Below are 21,340 nucleotides of genomic sequence, written 5' to 3'. Positions count from 1 at the left end.
CTTCTCTCGCCTGAGATATCCGTGCAGTCCACATCCACTTCCTCCTGTTCTCTCCTTGCTTGAGATGGCAAATAAAGCACCAGTGTCTTTTATCCGAAGTCTGGTGGAAATCTGGCTCTCCTTCCCCCCAGTAGTGTCCAAGGGAACACGGGACTTTCCTTTGTTTGCCCAAGCCGTCCGTGAGTTTCCCCCTGCCACAATCAAGGCAGGGAATGTTGGCTGGGGCACTTTATTCTTTTGAAAATGTGAAAGAATATGAATTTCCATAGGCGAAATTATTCTGTCTGGTAGGTCTAGACTGTCCGTGGGCCAGCAAGTTCACTGGAGTCCGTGTTGGCGCTGCGAGAGCCGCTTGGATGTACCCTGTGGGACAGGAACAAATCACTTGGAACTGTGTTCTGTGGTGGGGGAAAACCCACAAACATTAGCAGTGACAGAGGAGATGTTTAATAGTGAATGACTTACAACTAAAAAATGACAACAGGCTCTTCTCTCCAAAATCCAAAATGATCAAAGCCACTTCACAGTAGTGAGGAGTGTCTGTCAGCCTGGAATGCCGGGAGCCTGCTGTCCGTAGATTAGACACGTCAGAGAGCTCCAGACCAGTATGAGGGAGGGACTGGCCAGCCCGCTGAGGACCGCAGGGGAAAACTGTAACTCCTCCCGAAATGTCGCTCCCGATTCCCCTCCCAACCTCCACAGGTAGGCCCAGCTCAGCACACTGCACAAGCCCTCTGGACAGACGGCAGGCTTGGCACACCAACCGTTCGGCCCCAGCACTGGGGGGGGGCTTTGGCCATTAAGGCCCAATCTGGGTTAGAGGCTGCCCTCCAACCCCCCACCCCTGAGATGTGGGCAAGAGTCCCCTGAGCCCTGGTGTTGTGCCCTCAGCCTAATAGCCTCATTACTTTTGACTTTTCTCTTTGGAACTAAGCATTATAATATCCCATCTCTCAGGCAGAGCCCATCTCCACTAGAGATTTTCTGCCTCCCCAAGACAGCAAACAGAAGAAAATGACCACACTGTAATCTAAGAATTCTTTACACAACTGGATTATTATTCATGCACATCTGAGAGCATTTAGAGATCTTGTCAGACTTGGAAGGGACACCTGCCATGTCCCCTTCTTGAGGACCCTACCTGAAGAAGCACGTCAGTAGACTGAGACGTGAGCCACGTGAGCCACGTAAGGAATGCACTCCACAGCCCAGGCCCCCACTGATGCGGGTTTCCTGGAGCCTGAGGAGGAGCCCTCGCTGCGGTGCGAGGGCTGGCTTTGTGGAGGGGAGGGCGGGAAGCTTCCACAGAAACAGCGCTGGTTTGGAAACAAGTAGTTGGCTGGTATTTACTCCTTTGCCGTTCAATCCTGTCCTTCCTGTTGTCTCCCCCCCACAGACTGTCTTCGAGAGGAACTGCCGTTCGGAGGACTGTGCCGCGGACCTGCAGCTCCAGGGTCAGCTGCTGCTCTCCAGGTAACTCAGCGCTCCTTCTGCAGCCGCGTTCTGGGAGGCACGTTTGTCGTGACCCCAGGCCCCAAACCTGAATGTGCAGATGCCCCCCGCCCCCACAAAGAGGATAACTAGAGTTGGTGGGCTACAGTGTAATGGTATACAACGGTAGTTTATAGCTTACAGAGAAGTGTGTATATTATACAGTAATTTTTTTGAAAGATGTTATTTATTTGAGAAAGAGCAAGCTAGAGAGAGCATGTGCACCGTGCAGGAGCTCAGAGGGAGAGGGTCAGGCAGACTCCCTGCTTAGCTGAGCAGGGCACCGGATGCGGGGGCTTGATCTCAGGACTCCAGGATCATGACCTGAGCCGAAGGCAGACGCTTCACCGACTGAGCCACCCAGGCGCCCCTACAATAGTTTTAACAACAGCTATCATCTGGAGGGGATAATTTGCTTTTTGTTTCATTTCTGGTTCCATGTATCTCAGTTTAGCCTGTATTTCTGATTTGTGTGATGTATTTGTGTGGTGGACGTGGTACTTCATACTAATACTCATTGTATTAGATTGAACTATAAGAAATTGCCAGTATTTAACTGGGACAGGTCATATGATTCAACACACTATTACATGAAGATTCTTTTAACCGCTCCCCCCACACTTAACAACAGCATCTGCTTTCACAACAGGTGAAGGTTCTATGGCGGCGGGAGGGGGTGCAGGAGAGGGGCAGGTGGTCCTGGTCCAAGGGAACAGACAGTCCCTGTTGTTTCAGGCTTCCCTCCCATAGCGAGAGCCCCCCGGCGGAGGTACTCCACACACAGGCCTTCTGTTTCCTCTCTGCCAGCCTTTTCTTCTAGGTGTCTTGTAGGATGAAGGTGCTGGCCTGAACCATTTGGCCACATTTCAGAGAATGGTTTCCTTTCAAGACAGTTCTTTCTGAAAGATTGTTTTAGCCTGGGGGCCAGAAAGTCTCTCTATACATTTATTTCCATTCCTCAAAAACCATCCTCACTTTTGAGAGTTATTCTCCAAACGCCATACTATGTCCCTTATTTGTAAGCATGCGAGTTACGTTTGGGTGGGATGTAAGAAGTATCCCATCATGAACCAGTGGCTGCACTGGAACACTTACTTATGTTGATAAATAATCTATTATTCATCAAAGGAAAGTAATTCTAAATTCTTTTTCTTTTGTTTTCATTTATTGGGCAAAAGGTGATGTAACACCCCCACCCACACACACACATGCCCAAATACTCCTCCAAGACACTTAAATGTTAATTAGCATCACTTTGACTTAGGACAAAAGTGGTAGATTAAAGTGGTATATGTTTTGCCAAGCTTAGAAGACGACTTCAAACAAATGAAGTGGATATCGGAATTTTTTGACATAAGAAGTTCCTGGGGTTATTAGAGAAACCAGTTCTAAAGAAAGTTCATAAATTATCAGGTCATTACTTTAGTTTTAAGTAGGTTTTCCAAAAAGTGTCTTAGGGACAAAGTAACATAAAACAAAAATACAATTTTTTTTTTTTGTCTTGAGGCAGACAGTAAATGTTTGAAATTTGTTTTGGATCAGAAAACTTTGTGTGTTGGGAAAATGTTCACTCACTCCAAGGTTAAATATTAGGTTAGAGAAGTCCTGATGTTCTTGCTGCCCATTAATGGACATAGTCAAGTTTATCACTGTTCAATTGTGCTTTTCATGTATTAAGATATATAACCCAAGGCTCATGGTCAGTAAGGCACCTTGTGGTTAAAACTGCCTCCACTGCCCCTCAGGAGTGCTGATCAGAATGAGTTCTGCTCTGTGGGCCCAGTAATTGATAATTTGAGAACTGGTATGGTGGCCAGGACCCGGACCCCCATATGTATCAGCTAGCTATAGCCACAGAAAAATGCTGCATGACAAAGCACCACAAAACTCAATGGCTGGAAACAGCAATCATCTACTCTCGTGGATCTGCGGGTTGACTGAGAGTTGGCTAGTCCAGGCTGGGTTCAGCTGGACCTTGGCTGACTTACCCATGCATCTGGGGTTCAGCAGAGGGTAGGTTGATCTCGGCTAGGTTCCGGTAAGCCAGTTTAGTTCTGCTTCATGTGTCTTTCATTGTCCTGCTGGAACCACTCGGCTAGCACGGGCATATTCTTCTCATGACTTGGTGACAGCACAAAGGGCAAGCAGAAACACACAATAAGCCTTAAGGTCTCAGCTCAGACCTGGTGCACTCTTACTTGAGCCTTACTCTATTGGTCATAGAAAGTCATATGACTGACCCCAAAGTCAGGAGACAGGAAAATATTCTGTGCCCCCTTAATGAGAGGAACTGCAAAGTCACACAGCAGAGGACATAAGTTCACGCAGGGGTGAATTGAGACCTATAAGGCAGTCAGTCTGCTCTACCACATGAAGAAGAGGGCAGCTCTCTTTCCTGATACCTTATAGTTTTCAGGGTTATTTCAGCCTTTCTGGTAATTCCATCATCCTCGACTCAGACATGAGACCTAGAGACTGGGTAAGAGGATTTTCTGAATCTGTTTTTTTTTTTTTGAAGATTTTTATTTATTTATTTATTTGACACAGAGACAGCCAGTGAGAGAGACAGCCAGTGAGAGAGAGACAAGCAGGGGGAGTGGGAGAGGAAGAAGCAGGCTCCCAGCAGAGGAGCCTGATGTGGGGCTCGATCCCAGAACGCTGGGATCACGCCCTGAGCCGAAGGCAGACACTTAACGACTGAGCCACCCAGGCACCCCAAAGGATTTTCTGAATCTCAGAAGTGGTGTCCTTGGATGACAGCTATGATCCTCTCCTTAGGATGAGTTATTTCCCAGGAGGCCCCCTGGTCTCTCAAAACAGCCTTTTGTCTGGATCCCCCATTAAATCTTCATTGTATCTTGGGCCCATAGCTGTCCCCAAAGGAGTCATCAGAGAAACCGTAATTGGTAGTTGGATGGGGAGAGATACAAAACCAAATGGTGGTTTCGGGTACGTCGGATTTCCCCAGACCTTCATGTAGAGCCAGGCACAAAGTGAGAGAAGGCACAGTCAGTAAACTGCTCCTAGAAGCCGGGGTCTGAATTTGGTTGACAAAAGCTTAGTTGCTGGAACCAGAACTGAGCTGCTCTGGTTTATCACTGAGCTCTATTGAGCCATGATTGCCCCGGGTGGGATGCACATCCCGTGATTGCTCGTCAGGGAAACACTGGCACCATGCTGCAGAAACGAACGGTGTGTGTGCCCTGCTTTCCCGGCATGCATAGTGTAGGTGGGAGAGGGCAGCTGGGTGGCGGTGGCACCACCTGGTCTGGGCTAGAAGAGAGGTAGATGGGTCATTATAGGGCCCGGGAACGGCTTCCAGGAGGAGGAATGAAGGGGCGTGAGGAGCAGGATGCAGGTATTCTGGGCAGAGGGAAAATGTGAGCAGAAGCATGGAGGTGTGGAGGGCTGATGCCTATGAAGATCTGCAGGTGTCTGGAATGAAGGAGAGGGGGTCAGGAGCACATGGTGAGAGATGAGGCAGGACTGAGAGAGAGTGACGCGGTGTGGGTCCTCTGGTCCTCTCTTGCACTCAGAGAAAGCTTGTGTTTTGAGTCGGCTGTTCCCCATCCACCTCATTTCCTAGTCTGTGTCACAGGTGCACGGAGTCCCTTTGTCCTGGCACAGGAGCACCCTTGGCAGCGTTGGACTTATGAGATGTGTTGATCTGCACCATGGTGCCTCCCCAAGGACTTCAAAAGGGCAATTTGGACATGACTTTTGCCTTTCATAATGTCTCTGGAACCTAGCTCTCATGTTAGCTGTGACCCACTGTACTGAAAAGTTGCAGCCAAGTGGTAAGAGGAAAGATCCCTCCGATGACTGGGGTAGACAGTGCAGGACAAGGTGTTGTGGCTGGAAGCAGCCAAGTACCCATCAGACTGAGGAGGCATTGTCTGGAGAAGACAGAGGGAAAGACATCTGGGAGTGATTGGGTCGCCCAGAGTGGCCGGGGATCAAGCCAGGAAATGCTATCTGTGACAGGGACTCATGGATGTTTTGATTTTTCTCTCCAGAGAGCATGAATTCTGGCAGGCCTGTTGTCTCTTAAAACAATCAACTCTTTAATTAAAGGTTCACAGTCTTTAATGGGCTTGAGCCCATTTCCAAAACACGCCATTTCCAAAATGTCCAGGGACAGGGATGAAGGTGTTTGGATTGTTTCTATTAAAGAGAACTGAAAACTCCCATTTGTAAAGTGATGCGACTATGTTTTGTTTTGTCTGTCTGAATACTTAACAGTATCTAAGACTACATCACGTGATTAAGATAAAGAAAAAACAATGTAGACTATGGCAGTTGATCTAAAAATACATATATATTTTTTTGATGCCTCCCATAGGAGATCAGTGGAACATTTCAGTGCCTTCTGGCTAGCCAACCCGAATAATGAAAGAACTCTTAAGGGAAGTGAAAAGACACAGTAAAATATTTATGAAGTAAGAACCATCTAGCGGCTACATATAATGGTCCTACGTTGGTAGCCTTAACAATGCTATTATCACAGTGGAGGTGTGGGGTGAAGTGCATGTCCCAAAATCATTGGCTGGGAGACAGGTAGCTCCATCCATGAAAAATCAGCCTTCGAGAGGAAGATCGCTCCACCCAGAGAACTATTTAGAACCTGAAACAAATTATTCTTCTCAAAAGTGGCAAAGTGGCCGGAATTATCAACTGCACAGCATGCAGTAGAGGTAAAGTCTTGTTTGATAAAGGGGAAGAGACCCCTGTCTACGGGACCCCTACCATGCACTGGATGCCCTAGAGAGTCATCAGTATACATAGACACACGGTAGTGTCTTACCAGCTGTGCAGCCTTGGGCAAGTTGCTTAACATCTCTGTGCCTGTTTCCTCATCTGTTAAACGGGAGAAATGATAGCAACACCTTATAAAGTTATTCCAAGTATTTAATGAATTAAAACATTTAAGTGCTTCTGAAAGTGCTTGGCATGTAATAGGCACTCAGCAGATGAGAGTTAACATTATTCTTTCATTTAATCCTCTCAATGACACTAAGAAGTAAATATTACTACACTCTTTTTAGTGGGGAGGATACAGACGCTCAGGGAAGCCTGGTTACTGGCTCAAGTCATTAAAGCCAGAATGGCTAATTCTGCATCTTGCTCTCCTCCAGTGCACTAGCCTCAGTAGCTGTCGGGGACCGATACCCACTGGCTCTGAACCAGAAGTACCAAGGCTGGGGACCTTGGGGAGAAAGTCCTCCTCTGTATGAGAAGTCCCATCCAGAAAGGAGGTGGATGGGTTAAAAAGTCCATTATCAAGGTAGCTTCCATCCATCCCTGCTCCTGCTTCCTCGTGAACTGTCAGACATGTGAAACTCTATTCAACAGCTTTTCCCTCTGGAGACATTTGCTGCCTGTCCTGCTGGGTTGGTGGTGGTCTCTGCATTGAGTCACACGTTCTTAACCCAGATAGGTTGGATTTTCCTCTCCATGGAGGGCCTCAGATTTGACCTCGAGCATGTGGCTGGCACATCAGCAGTTTCCTCACAGGTAAAGTCGCCGTCATTGTTATTATTTTATGAAGGAAGGTGAGCAGGAGCTGATCAGAAACCTGGAAAACTTGTGCCCTGACCAGAATATTAGCCATTTGATTTACTGTTTTTTTCCCTTCGCTGTCTGTCCCAGGTCTGGAAGAAAAATGCAAAAGTCTGTTGATTGGGAGCAGCTGGCTTTTTTAGTTGCTGTTTCTGGAATCTCTGGAAACAGGAATGGTTTTTTCGAGGGTGTATTCTTGAAAGAAAAATGAAATGGTCCAGTGAATAGGAGTTTTTGAAATGAGTCAAAGGATTGCTTGCTCATCTTCACTCCCCTCTCTCGAAATAAGTCTTTGCTTTTGCTCTGATGTGGGTTCCCTAATGGGAAGCAGCAGGTGTGTCTCCCACATTCAGGAACACATCAAGGCTGAATGGACATGTGGGTGGTCCTTCTGTGGGAGTTACCTAGGCAGAGGGTAGGATTTAGGCCCCTGGGAAGGTAATCAGCAGAGTCAGGCAAGCAGAGACATTCATACACTGGGAGGGGTATTGAAGGATGCAGTATCCTTCCAGAGTGCCTAGCTTCTACTCACCTGAGAGGAGGTGACACAGCGCTAGTATATCGTTTATTTGACAAATAGTAACAAAACACTGGCTGTGGATAAACCAGGCTTGGTGGAAACAAATAGGGACAATTTACTGCATCCCAGTGCAACACTAGTGTATCAGTTACTTACTGCTGTATAACAAGTCACCCCAAAACTTCATGCGTTGGAGAAACCACCGCTTATTTGTCTCCTAATTCTGTGGATCATCTGTTTAGGTTGGGCTCAACTGTTTGGGTCTTCTGGTCTCCTGGGCTCCCTCGTGGATCTGCAGCCAAGTTCAGTTTGGCCAGTTGCCTCTGTTTGTGATGATTGGCTTGTCATTGGCCAGAGTCCCTCCCCTGGCCTCCACATGGTCTCTCATCCTCTAGCCAGCTAGCCCAGGCTTATTCTTACTGTGGGGCAGGGGTCCAAAACCTAGCACAGCAGTGCACAAGGACTCGTGAAGTCTAGTTTCATTGTCACATTCTGTTGATCAAAGCAAAGTCACAGGGCCAATGGGATTCAAGAGGTGGGGAAATAAACTCTGCTTCCTGGTGGGAGAGGCTGCAATGTCACATGACAAGGGATGTGAAGGGAGAGACGCCATCAGTCCGTTCATCATACCCAGCTACCACAGTGGATGGCTGCAGCTTCGTCCTGCAAGGAGATGCTAAGGAATGGTGGAAAACACCTCACACGGCATCAGAGGGAAGGAGGGACTGGGGTAGTTGACTCTCAGTCATTGGTTGAGGGCTACTCTGGAGTTGGGAGGGTAGGGACAATTAATTCCCTGGCACCTCCAGCCTGTGACAGCAGCCTTGTCTAGTTCTAGAAAAAGATCCTTGGATACGTAGATGCAAACACTGGCAGCTGGAAGTCAGCAGGAGCATTTGAAACAATCCGAGGGGGGGTGGCAGGGGCATGGATTATGTCTGCTACACCCACTTTTGTGAAGAATCTCAGTTGATGAATGTATTCCGGAATTTCTAACAGGAGCGTTATAGCACCTTTTGACCCCAAGGCTTACTCCCTTTAAAACTTCCTGAGAATGCTTTCTTTCCATGTTTTGTCAAATACCCAACATTTTCCATTACTATGGTAACTTTATTTTCTATTGCGTTTGTTGATTCCTTTGTCCCTTCTCTAACCAACATAACCACGTATTGCCCACATGCTGAAGAGCATTTGGTTGTAGAGCAAACCCATGAGCCAAGTACAGGGCTGGGAGCTTTGTTCCCATTTTCCTGAGGGCAGCAGGAAAGGCAGGTAAGGGATGTGTCCACAGCACATCCCCGACAGAGGGGATAAACCCTCTGGCTCCTCCACCATCCTGGGAGAGCCCTGAGTGGAGCTAGGTCAGGTAGCTGTGTTTCTTTGGAGCCCTGGCTCCAGCCAGGCTGGGGATTAGCACAGAGGGTGTTCTGTGATGCCCTCTCCGTTGTCCTACATAGTAACTCAGGCAGGGTAGAAACAAGCCCAGCTCCCAGGGGCTCATTGTTAGTGGTTTGCATTATGTACTGGGAGCCATAGCATTTCAGGTGCACAACGGGAAGCTGATAGGTGGGAACTGGAGTCACTTATCTGAGGCCCAAAAGAAAGTTACATGGCAGTGGCAGGAAAAACACCTGCTGGTAGGTTCCTGAGTCCAAGTCCAGTGTCCCAACCATTAGACCCATGGCCTGTGTCTTTAAATAGCCATGGCAGCAGCTTGGAGAACCTGGCCTGTCTCTGATGTCCACTATGCCCCTAACCAAGTGGAAATGACTTTAGGAACTTCCTTCCCATCTCAGTGCAGATCTGATTTGTAGTTTCCTAAATGGCCTACCAGCCTCAGTGTGAGGTTGGGGACAGTGGGCCACCACCTGAGGAACTGACCATGTTCCCTTGTTGGGCAGATTGAAAACATGGAGGGGAGGTCACTTCATTTTCAGACACACATAGCCCCCAACACGAGCAGCAGAAATCTATCCCAAAAAATACTGGATTTCAGGGACAGCCTTCCCCTGCCAAGCAGACACGGGAATTTTCCATCTGGATGGTGAGAGGATGGGGAATCCATAAAGGAACGTTGAAGGCAGGGTTTCAGGCAACCATGGCAACCGCAGAAGCTGCTGGGAACATGCCTGCCCATAGCCCACCTCCCTCCTGAGTGACCTGGGGAGTCTGGGTCTACCTCACGGGTGTACCTAATAAAATTTTATTTGGTAATATTTTCCTTGGCTTCCAAATATAGCCGACCACTGGAGGTTTTATGTGTAAGCATCTTTCCAGCAGGGTCAAAATGATATGGCTGTTACTTTCCTTCTCCCTGGACATTTAAACCAAGAAAAGGAACTACGAAGAGAAGGTAGCAGCCAGGTCCCTCACGTCTTGAGTTGAGAGCAGACAGGAGCCATGTGCTATTTCTTCGCTAAGATGCTTGCAGTTTATTCTGTAGCTGGGTCAGTGGTCTCTTGCCACTGTTACTAGCCTCACCCATCCCAGGGCAGACTTTTGTTACTGTAAGAAAAGCCAGATTCCGAGGACATGCAGTTGTTTTGTTTTCGAAGTAAATCTTCTCCCACACATACTTTCCTTGTTGTCTTGCACATACCCCCTCGTTAGCAACTTTCCCAAGTTTGTTCTGGCCCTGCTGCTCTCCACAGATGAAAAACCAAAGACAAGTGTGGCTGAGGAGGGATAATCCTTTTGCTTTGTCCCCAGTGGTCACTGGCCCCTCCCCCATAACCAAAGGTGACAGACTTGGGTATCACATGGACCACCAGTAAGTCACGGTTCATCACAAATTGCTGTGAGAAGGGAGGTACGCTGTAAAGAACTTCTAGATTTTATGATCCTGCTTTTCTGACTCCATGCCAGGTGATCTTGACCCAAACACGGCAAGGCTGGGTGGATGCGGTTGGTGCCACACCCAGACCCTTTTTACTGTGCAGGCGCCAGGTGCCCACTGCCGCTGGTGCTGGCTGCTAGGGGCTCGCAGCTTCCCCTCCTCTGGTCTGGAGAATGGCCCTCGCTCATAGGAGTCACCTTGCCTGGGAGGTTACCCCCACCACGGGGTGGCTCCCAGCCAATGACAAAAAGCCAGCCCCTTGTCTCAAGTGTAGGTAATCCGTGCTGCGGTTTGTGCTCCAGAAAGCCCATGTGAATTAGGCGACTCTACCCGAGACCGCAGTCTTGCTCAGCATCTTCCCTGCCCCATCCTCCTTCCAAGGCCCCTTGCTCCGCCTCGCATCCCTTGATAAACCATCTGGATCCCCAGCAGAGACTGCTTCCAGGGAGACGGACCTGAGAGGCTACATGTCTTAGACCTCACATCCTTTTTGTTCCTTCTTGGATCTCCTGGCAGTCTGATTCTTTTTTTAGGAATGTGAGTTTTGAGAGGAAACTAAATCCAACGCATTTAGCAGGTATCAGTGGGGGAAAACAGTTGCCAATGGACTTTTCATCTGCCCTCTTGGAATTGGAGGGGTTTTTTGGTTTCTAAAAACCAGGCCCTTTGAATGATGTGTAGGAGGTCCCTTCAGGTGGTGAGAAGGATTTTGTGTCATTCATCCATCCATCCATCCATCCATCCATCCATCCATCCATCCATTTACCTATTTAAGAGAACACGTGAGCAGGGGAAGGGGCTGAGGGAGAGAGAGAATCTCAAGCAGACTCCGAGCTGATCTCAGGGTCGTGAGGTCATGACCTGACCCAAAACCAAGAGTTGGAAGCTCAACTGACCAAACCACCAGGCGCCCCAGGATTTTGTGTCTTTAGGATTACTTCTGGTTGCCTCCTCCCTGGGACTTTGTTTTTAAAGAGGGCTCTGCAGACACAAGGGATAAAAGGAGAGTGGGTGCCCTGGTGAGAGATGGCTTTCACTGCAAAGGTCCTGTTGGGTGGGGGACTGAAAGCAGTTACCAGCTTTTGTACATGAGGGAATGCATGATACTCAGGTGGAGTAATCAGCCTTCCTTGCCGGGGGTACTGGGCTGTTTTTTAGAATGTTTTCTATGATAATGAAATTTGAACAAGAGGTGAATGCCATTGTTTCGGTCAATAGTTGTGTTTCTTCAAGAAAAAATGAAAAATGAATTTTTTAATTGTCCCTTTTGTTTCTTTTTCCTGGTGTGGAAGAACACAAACAATTTAACCTTCTAAGCTGAGAAGGAGAAGATTCTCATATGCACCTCCTTGGCCTGACTCCCCAGGTTCATCAGTTTTAAAGATGGGTTGTTGTTAGTCCAGGGACAGTGGAATCGAGGTGAAGGAAATCCACAGCAATTGCAAATATCTTATTATTCACCTTTCAGAAATGACATTCTTGTCTTTCCTTTCTCCCACAGCATGGCCTCTCCTTCCCGTCATTAAACCAGCCCCTCTCCCTCCCCTTCCCAGAGGACAGAGGCTCTAACCTGGGTCCACATCCCCTTAGTGATCTGTACATAGAGTTCAGAGAGTCTGTGAACTTGGGTAGGAAAACAATTTTTGTTTTCACTCACTTCAAACTGAAATGTAGCATTTTATTCAGTCATGAATGTAGACAACAAAGCATAGGAATATTAGCAGGACCTCCGACTGTCACACGTAGAAATCACTGATGTTTTCCTATCAAGTTACAATGTTGCAGATGTTTCAAAATATCATGTACATTCATCCCTACTTCGAAGTTATGGTAGTTACTAGACCCACCACCAAATCTTATTACTTAATGTCATAAAAGAAAGAACACATATTACTAAACCATACATTTTAAAATGTTATTATACTTTTGTGTGATTGGTTTCTTTGTAATCTGATTTTTCATTTTATGGATTTTAAAACACTATTTTGATAAGGGGGCCATTCATTTCAGGAGACCACCAAGAGTATCTGGTGACACAAAAACAGGCTAAAACTTTACCCTGTTCAGAAATTTTTCCTGATTATGGGAAAAGATACATTCTGGAGAAGTAAATGTTTTGCTTTGTTGGCAGGAGTAGACAGAAGATTTTTATTATAATATGCAGAACTGGGATTTCATTATAAAGCCATTGTCATGTTATATTTTTCTTTTTTTAATGTAAGACCAAACTTTGAAAGAACTGAAGGAAGTGTTTCCCTGACTTTCTGACTCTTAGGGTCTGTAATATACTGATTGAAAAGTATACATTCGTTCCTTGTTCTTGGTTTATTAAAGACACAGGTAACTGTCCATCAGAGCTTTAATGAGCTCCAGGAAATGAGTGCTTCAGGCCCAAAGCAGAGAAACTGGGCTGGGGGTGAATGTGGTAGCCACTGTGTGGACAGATGGGCACACTCATGGTTGTTCGACCTGCTGTGTCTGCCGTGTTTTCCTGTTTCTACCTTCAAGAGCTCCAGAGACCCAGAAAGGAGAGCTCTTTTCTTCTTGCTCCTATGACTCCTCACCTCACAGGAAAAACGGTTCCAAACCGGGAAGGCTTGTAATTTCAACACGTTTTATTGTCTGTGACCATTTATGTCCCCCATTTGCTTCTTGAGGTTGAAGCAGGGAAAAATTATGGCCATGACCGACTTCCTTGTCAGGGGACCACAGTGGCCCTGCTGATTTGGGTTCTCTTGAGTTATCTGGCCTGCCAGCTTCCATGAAATGCAGATCAGATTTTTGCATTTTGAGCATGTGGTGGCCAGGTTTCAGGAGCAGCTGATGTGTGGTACAGGGTGGCACCATGCCACTGCTGGGTCGAGTGATACATCGCTGCACACCATCCTGTCTTATGACATCAGACCTCTAAGCAGCCTGCAGATTTGGGGAATTCCTTTGTGCCCTCCCTGCCCCCCGCCCCCGGCAAAATATTCTTTGTCTTTAATCCAGTTGTTACAGTGAGTGGACCTGATTTGTTCCAGATGTCCTAAGATTTAGTGATTCCAGAAACTACTAAAGTAAAGGCTGATGAGGGTTTGAATTCCTCTGTTAGCTGAGAACCAGCAGTTCTTTTCACAGTTAAACAGATGGGGGAGGGGGAGGGCGGACCCTCTGGCTTTTCGTGTTTGCCTTGTTAGGAAAAGGATGACCATTGAAGCAAATACTGATTCTACCACTCCATGAGTTATTAAATGAGCCAGATCTAGGACCGAATTGATGCTAGCAAAGTCAGGATATAGGCATGTTATTTTTTTTAAAGTACCACATATTTACGTTAATTATCTGAATGTTGCTAGGGAAACCACTATTTTGGCTCAGATCACCTCAGTAAATGCTTTTCTCTCACTTTATGAGCATAAAACTGGTCCAGGTGGGTACATTTGAGGGAGATAGAGGTATTTCTGGCTTCATATAAGCGGTTTTCAAACCAGAACGTCAGGCCCAGGAATCATTCCGGTGACCCACTGTAAACTTTAATTGACGTGCCTTACAGAGGTGCCTCATGATCTCTCTCTGGAGTTAATAACCATATGGATCTGTTTTGCACGATTAGAAGGGGTTTATAAAGCATGGTGAGATGTGAGGCACGTCTCAAACTATACGGCATGATAACCTGCTTTGGGAGAAGTTTAAAACCTACATCCATAGAGTGTGTTGTGTGATGATAGTGTTTCTGGTGGATGCTGCATTTGAGAATATAAATAATATGAATACTAAAACCACTTAAAGTTATGGATTTAAAATGAAAGAAGAAATTAAAGTAGACAGTTGCTGTTTAGATTTTCTTAAGTGTATTTGAAAGTAGGCCCATGTCGACATAGCTGCTGGGAGGGGTGTGGGACAAGCCGTGTAAGTGCATCAGCCGAGGCATGCAGCCGCAGCCCAGACAGACGACTGCGGTGCGTGTCCAGGGAGACCAAGTGGGACAGCTGGAGGAGAGGCTGAGTGGTGGCAGAGGTAGGGCACGGATAGCTTTGAAGCGGGCTGCTCCCAGATGTGGCACTGAGTTTGAAAGCAAAATGTGTTGTAGGCTGTGAAATGAAAGGATCTTGAGCAGGTCGGCCTGAGGAACATCAAATGGGATAGGCCGGGTGGTTCAGGGCTGAGGCTGTAAACGGCAGGAGGTTGCCCGAGGCCTGGGTTTATGTGGGGCCGGCTGCAGGATCCCCACAGGATAAGCCTAACCCTCAGGCAGAAGTAACAACTCCTATCATCCTAGAGTAGATCAAAATATAAAACAAGGTGAGATTTGATTTCTTAAATATATTTAGGATTGTACCTTTTTGATACATATACTTTTTGAATATATTTCTTGGTGATTTTTTTTAGTAAAATAAATTCATATTTGCCACAGTAGCTAGAAACTTATAAATCAGGAAACTTTAGTGTTTTTTCACAGCAGTGAAAATTGATATTTGAACTCTAACTTATCAATGAGATCTACAGGAATCCAAAGAAATAGGCAGTCACTAACTAAAATAAGCCAGCAAATCAAAACAATTTCCCATCCCTGTTGGAAAGAGAAATTTCAGAGCTGATACTAGAACATTCCATGAGAACTTACTCCTTCGTAGTCCCTTGCTGGACTTCCTGGTTTCCTTGTCCAGAGTTCTGTTACATGAGAATGACCATCTTGGGAAAAGGATAGCTTCTCCGGCTTATTACAAGCTGAGAGAAAGGGATCAAGAGTCTGAAAACACAGTGCACAACACTCAGTGTATATAGTATTTGGTGAGGGCATTCGTCCTGGCATCTTACCTATAAAGGCTGAGGTTGACAGCTTCATTCTTCGGAGACATAGAAATGTTGGCGGCTTGAGAATGGGTTTTCATATTGTTTGGTCTAGATCCCTAATTCTCTCTATAGAGGGGTTGCCTGTGTCACAGAGGAGAGGCCTCCAGTCTGGCTCTTCGAATGCAAACACTTCAGTGACAAATCTAGGGGGCTTTGGCATAACACTCAGAAGCAGCGGTAGGCTGGACTGTAAGAGCTCACAGCCCCTAGAGGTGAACAGAGGCTGAGGACTTATCACCTTAACTACATTCTGGGGCAAAATGGTGTGAACCCTGTTGTGCCTTAGAAGTATCAATAGCTGGCTCCCCAGGCTGGGAAGCTGAGGTGAGTCCCCCACAGAGCACATGCCCTGCAGAGGTGGCCTCAGAACTTTATCTGTTGTCATCGAGACCCTCTCAAATTGGTCCCTGGTCATGCTCTCCAAAGTGGATTGCAGTAGGGTAGCTCAGAAATATATACCCCTTGGATTTCACAAGAGTGGTGTCCTGTTTGTTTTACCCTAATGGGTACTGACTGGTTTAGGGCAGGGGCAATATTCAAAATAGTTAAAAACCTCTACAGGATTGGCGCAGCTGCCTTGAACACAACTAGGACAGCGCCCCTGGTGTAACGCCCCGAGGTCGGCCCCGGGTGAGGGGTGTGTTCACTCACCTGCATGGGCTGGAACCATCAGTGGAAGTGGAGCCTGTGGCCCCTGAGATGTATCCTAATAACAGTGGCTCAGGAAAGGAAGCGAGCAGGGCGGTGATCGCAAGGGGTGGGGTGGGGTGGGGTTTCTCCAGGGCCTTGGGCCCCTGCCAGACATTCACAGGTAAGATTAACTGAGCTGGTCTGCCAGCGACAGGCCTCACTCACCGGGTCAGGCTTCCACCCACAGAGCTGGAGTAAGCCCCCCAGCAGGCCGTGTGTAACAGTGCCCGCTTCTGCCTGCTTTGCCCACCAGGTAACAGGCTGAGGCTGGGGAGAGACCCTCCCTCCCAGCCGCAGCCCTTGACCCATGGCCTGTGGGAATCACAGGTAAATACTTCCCTCACCTTGCCCATGGGATGACTCTGAGGTGAACATTCTGTAAGTGTCCCCAGTAACCCCGGCAGGACGAAGCTGCAGGTGCCCACAGGGGTGATGGACTTGATATCACAACCTTTTTTGGTTGCCTCTCCTTCCATGTCTCACTCCATCTCTCACCTACTGGTGTTTTCGGGGATCACCTCCTGCATATATGAATTGTTTGTTCTCAGACTTGCCTCAGGGTCTGCCTCTGAGAGAGCCAGGCTGAGACCTGCCTGATTGCCGAGGTCCACCTGGCTGGCTTCACGGTCTCCCACCACGTCGCACGTAACCAGTGAGGCTTAGCTGCACCGAGTACAACTTTGGGCATCCGATTTTGGTGAAACTCCAAATTACTCTGTGACGGAAAAAAGTGCACATGTGGAATGGCTTTTTCTGATATCTCATAATGTTTATTATGGCATTTTACAAGCAAGTGGGTTTCAGGAACTAAGTATTATCAATTTCATTTTTTAAAATAATTTTATTTTCACCCAAATGTACTTTATTTTCCCTAGACTGTTACTTTGCAAGTAACATGAACAAATATGTACCACTGAAGATGAATCAAAAATCAACCACATTGTTAAAAGTAAGATACATAGAATTTACTGAAAGTCTAGGATGGTCCTGGCCAGTAGAGATATAATGAAAGCCACATATTCAGTTAAAAAATTTCCAGTAGTTACACTGAAGAATTAAAGTGAAACAAATGGTTGAAGCAAATGCCATTTAACGTATTTAATAAATCATTTAAATGTAATTAATATGAAAATGATGGAGGTTTTTACACCCTTTTTTATTTTATTGTGCTAAGTCTTAGGAACTAGATACGTATTTTATACTTAATTCAGAGCTGCCACATTGCAAGTGCTTTGAAGCCACATGTGACTAGTGCCCACTGTGTTAGACGGCACAGGCCTAGAACATGAACTTCAGGGTTGTTGCACCCAGTAGGCGAGGGAGCCGAGGTAATTATACCCCAGTCACCATCAGTCATTGGTTGAGGGCTGCTCCAGGGCTGTCAGGGACTTTATTCCTTGGCACTCTGCCGGCCTGCCAAGAAAAGTCCTCCAGCAAAAGACGGGGATGCTGGCAGATGGAATTTCAGACTTCAGTGATAAGACCTTAGCGGACAAGATAGAACCACCTATAGCCTACTGCATTTTGTAATACTTTCACTCTGGTCCCTTATTATTTACTAATTGCTTGCAATACTGCTTGGCTTTGGTGACTTAAGATAACACGGTTAAGTTCATGGTCTGGAGGATCAACCCAAAACTGGGACATTGAGATTCACAGGAATCTGGATGCATCCTACATCTTCTTGCTTCCCACTCATCTTACTACTAAGAATGTGTTTTTCCTGTTCCTTTCCATATTGTTGGAGTCACCTCCATCCTTTCACCTGTTGTTTATTTTCTTCTGTATCTGAAATCTACTACCTGTTTCCACCCCTGTGCTCCTCATTCTTTGAGGTGGGGCTCAATTCCCACCTCTCTCAGGAACCTCTTAGGATAACTTCAGTCTACAGTGATTTCTTTCCTCTGAAATTTTTTTGTACTTTATTCTGTACCTGTTGTTTTTTTCTTTGGCATGACTCATCTTATCAGCTTTGTGGTATATGTCCCTCACATTTTAATCAATTTATTTGGTATTTTTGTGCATATCCCTTCTAGAAAGATACCAGATGAGCAACTGTGGTTTTACAGTTTTTTCATGTTTGTGATTTTAAGCTCTAATAGTTGAAAAATTCTGAGAGTTGTCAACAAAGTGCCAAGAAGGAGGTTGCCCAACTGAGCTGCTGAAGGCATTCAGAATCATTCTGAACACCTCCACCAATTTCAAGGAAAACTATCAAGAGGAAAATAAGCATTTCAGATAGCTTTTGTAAAGAGATGATGCCTCCTGATATTCTAAATATTCCAAATGCTAGGAAGGGAAACACAATTTTATTTCTCATCTTATTATAGCCAAATAAGCTTTATGTGAATTTTAGTCTGTTTAATTGCATGTTTCTGTACTTTAAGAACACTGGGAACAGAGGGAGAAACACCAGACCTCCCACGGGAGTTGGGAGGGCTGCCTGGCTTCGCCGCTGTCTGCTGAGTGGCCGCAGGGACGCAATTCACTCTCTGGCCTTTAACTGCAAAATGATGACTCAAGCGAACCCCCATCCAGCTGTCCTGTTCCATTTCTGATTTTATGCTGTCTGCCCATTTTTAAGAATAGGAAGCATTGTGTGCGATTGTAGATTGCAGTGGCTATAATTTCTATCCTTGCTTTTATGACACAGTGTTGAGGGCATATGTGATTTGTTGGATGCTGGATCCTTACTCAGGAATGCTGCCCCAAATTTTGACATTTGTCCTAGGGGAGAATATGATCTGCTTCACAATATCCTTTTTAATATGATTTCCATGAACGGAAAAACTAAGGATTGCCTCTGTGTGTGTGTGTGTGTGTGTGTGTGTGTGTGTGTGTGTGTATAATCAGGCTTAGCAACATTTTTGTCGACAGGGCTGTCATCCCATTATTGTGGGACTCATGGTTCACCCCCTCAGTAATACCTTGCCAAATACTCCCCGCCCTTCCCCCACTGCCCCTGAAGAATCCCTTCTTTGTGCTCTCATAGCATAAGGGACCTCCTAGGGATGTTTCTCCATCCCTCTGGGTCAGCACTTCACACATGTTGATGTCAACTTATGCCTTACATGTTCGCCTCCTTCATTAGACTGTGAACTCCTAGGGGTCTGAGACCTGTATCCCGGGCACCTAAGTCGAGATGGTGGTTTTAAAAAGCAGTGGATGGACTGATAAATGACTAGAAGGAGGGGAGGGAGAATGGGGGAAACAAAAGAATGAAGGTGGGAAGAAAAAATATGGATGGATTTGGCTGCCCTGTACTATTATCCTAGTTGTCATTACCAGACTGCTGTGGGTGGCAAATATATCATCAGTAATAATAACAGCATGACAAGTCTTTAAAACTCAAATACAGTTCACCAGAGTGTGTTTGATTAACTCCTGCATTAGCATCCTTTGCTCAGGCTAGATTGAAGCTGGCAGCAAAAGAAAATAAAAGTATTACATTTTATGGAAGGTAGATTATAACCGCAAATTATTTACACAAGGTCACAGCTTTTATCTTGAAGACTTAGGGAAAATCTGAAATGGTCCAATGGATCATTAATTATTAAACACCATTGAGCTACTTCAGTTTCTTCCCTTAGCATCTTCTCAAAAAATTATCCGCATAAAATTGCTTGCGAGACTGTAGAGGGGAAAGAATCTCCTTCGGTGGCCTCAGCCATTCAGCATGTGATGGTTGGCGTAGAAACGTGTTGCATCTCCCCAGTGAGGGCTTCTGAGTGGTACACTCTCTGAAGGCACGGTGATGAGTGAGGTCAGAGGACGGGTTCTGCAGTGGGCACTGCACAGCGGCCAACACGGCAGTGGCAACATCGAATCAGCACTAAACTTAAATATAAGCCCAACATATTCCAAAAACAACTGCTATTAGATATATTAGGGCAGTTATATTTGTTATTTTTTATAACAAATGAGCAGTATATTTCCAGCGGGCTGTATGTGTGCTGTCGGATGCACTTTCTAGAAACTATGCAACTTGTATGTTGACTGTTAGTGACACTTTTCATGTAAAAATACACCAGTGTGGGGTGTACAAAGTAATATGACCCATTTAAAAGATAGCACAAGCAACTTAGAATTAATGGGAAAATTTCTCAGGGAATGAAATTCTCTGAGAATTAGAAAGGTAGTTCTTTAATAAGTAAGCACCAGTGGGATGGTTGGCAAAAACCTCTGTGCCCGATTATCTTACTCTTTCAGTCCTGAAAAAGAGGTTGGTCTCCGTGGAGTTCTGTTCTTCTCGGATGTCATTAAAAGATTTTTCTTCCCAAAGCCCATCCCAACTGAGATGGACTTTACCTAAGAGCTGTGGCTCAGACAACCTTCATGCCAAAGGAAGTTGGGCATGAACTTGGGCACTCCTCCGGTTCAGCCCCTCCATGGCTCAGTGACCTTGAACAAAGTGGGTTCCCCTTTGGGTGGGGGGAGGGGGTGGGCTCATGGTCTTCAACTGTAAAATACAAAGGTTGAGCTGATGAACTGTTGTGGGGATGCTGGGCATGTTCGTTCATCCATTCGTAAGGGTTCACTGAACACCTACCATGTGCCTGGCACAAGTCTGTCACCGAGGGCTCATTGATGAACAGAACCAGACCAGGGGCTTTGCCCCCTGGGGCTTAGTTTTAATAGGAAAGAGAAGTTTCTTAATCAAATAACCACACAAATAAATGTGTCATCCCAACCTTCGTAAGTGCTGTGAAGGGTTGGCGGAGCACATGGGACTGGAGGGGCTCATAATAAGGGGATTTATTTTCCCCAGGAGGGAGATCAAAAGGGGTCCATGATGGTGGGGGCAGGGCTTTGAAGGCATAGACGGTGCTCCTTGTCCAGCCACCTTATCTCTGCTTCTCCATCTCCTCGCCTCTAAAAATGGGACTAACGTCAGGAACGGCTCACGGTGTTGTAAGGTTTCAGAAAGATGACATGTTTCAAAGCACCCAGCACCAGGCAAATTACATTTCTAAGAATAGCTTTGGAAGCAGGGACGTACTGTTTCATACATAGGTCTTCAACTGTGGAGAAAGAGCAAAAACAGCTTTGAGGTGCCCCTTTTTAAAGAAGTCTGAGTTCACATTCCGCCCTGGAAGGCGCCTGACTTCCCTTCATCGTGGAGCCTTGTTAGAATCACTTGACTCTGAAAGCCCAGGAATGACCTTGCTGCCTGATTAAGTGACAGAGGCCCGAGTTCTGGGTGCTGGAGAAGGTTAGACAGCCTGCTCCCTTGCCATGTACATGTGAGGAAGGGAGGCTGATCACAAACAACAAAATTGGAAGGAGGAGGCAGCTCCCTACCCCACAGTCCTGGGCTTTTCTGTATCGTCTCTTTATGTTTCGTTTGGAAACTGTGGATACTTTCTGACGTGACTGGGCTCCTTTCGAGTGCTTACGTGATTCCTTCC

The 21,340-nt window shown here is 46.3% G+C and overlaps 1 protein-coding gene across 1 annotated transcript in view; it reads left to right on the top strand.

The window, feature by feature from the left end:
- Nucleotides 1-21,340, top strand: part of ITGA9 (integrin subunit alpha 9) — a 326,573-nt gene that overhangs the window by 177,603 nt on the left and 127,630 nt on the right. Inside the window, exon 17 of the mRNA XM_026496718.4 lies at nucleotides 1,397-1,473. Within this exon, the coding sequence (XP_026352503.2) occupies nucleotides 1,397-1,473 (77 nt within the window). The remainder of the gene's footprint in view (nucleotides 1-1,396; nucleotides 1,474-21,340) is intronic.

Source organism: Ursus arctos, unplaced genomic scaffold, assembly GCF_023065955.2.
Source record: "Ursus arctos isolate Adak ecotype North America unplaced genomic scaffold, UrsArc2.0 scaffold_20, whole genome shotgun sequence".
Lineage (NCBI taxonomy): Eukaryota > Metazoa > Chordata > Mammalia > Carnivora > Ursidae > Ursus > Ursus arctos.
Note: the sequence above shows the minus strand (reverse complement) of the source record. Positions and strands in the feature narration are given on the sequence as shown.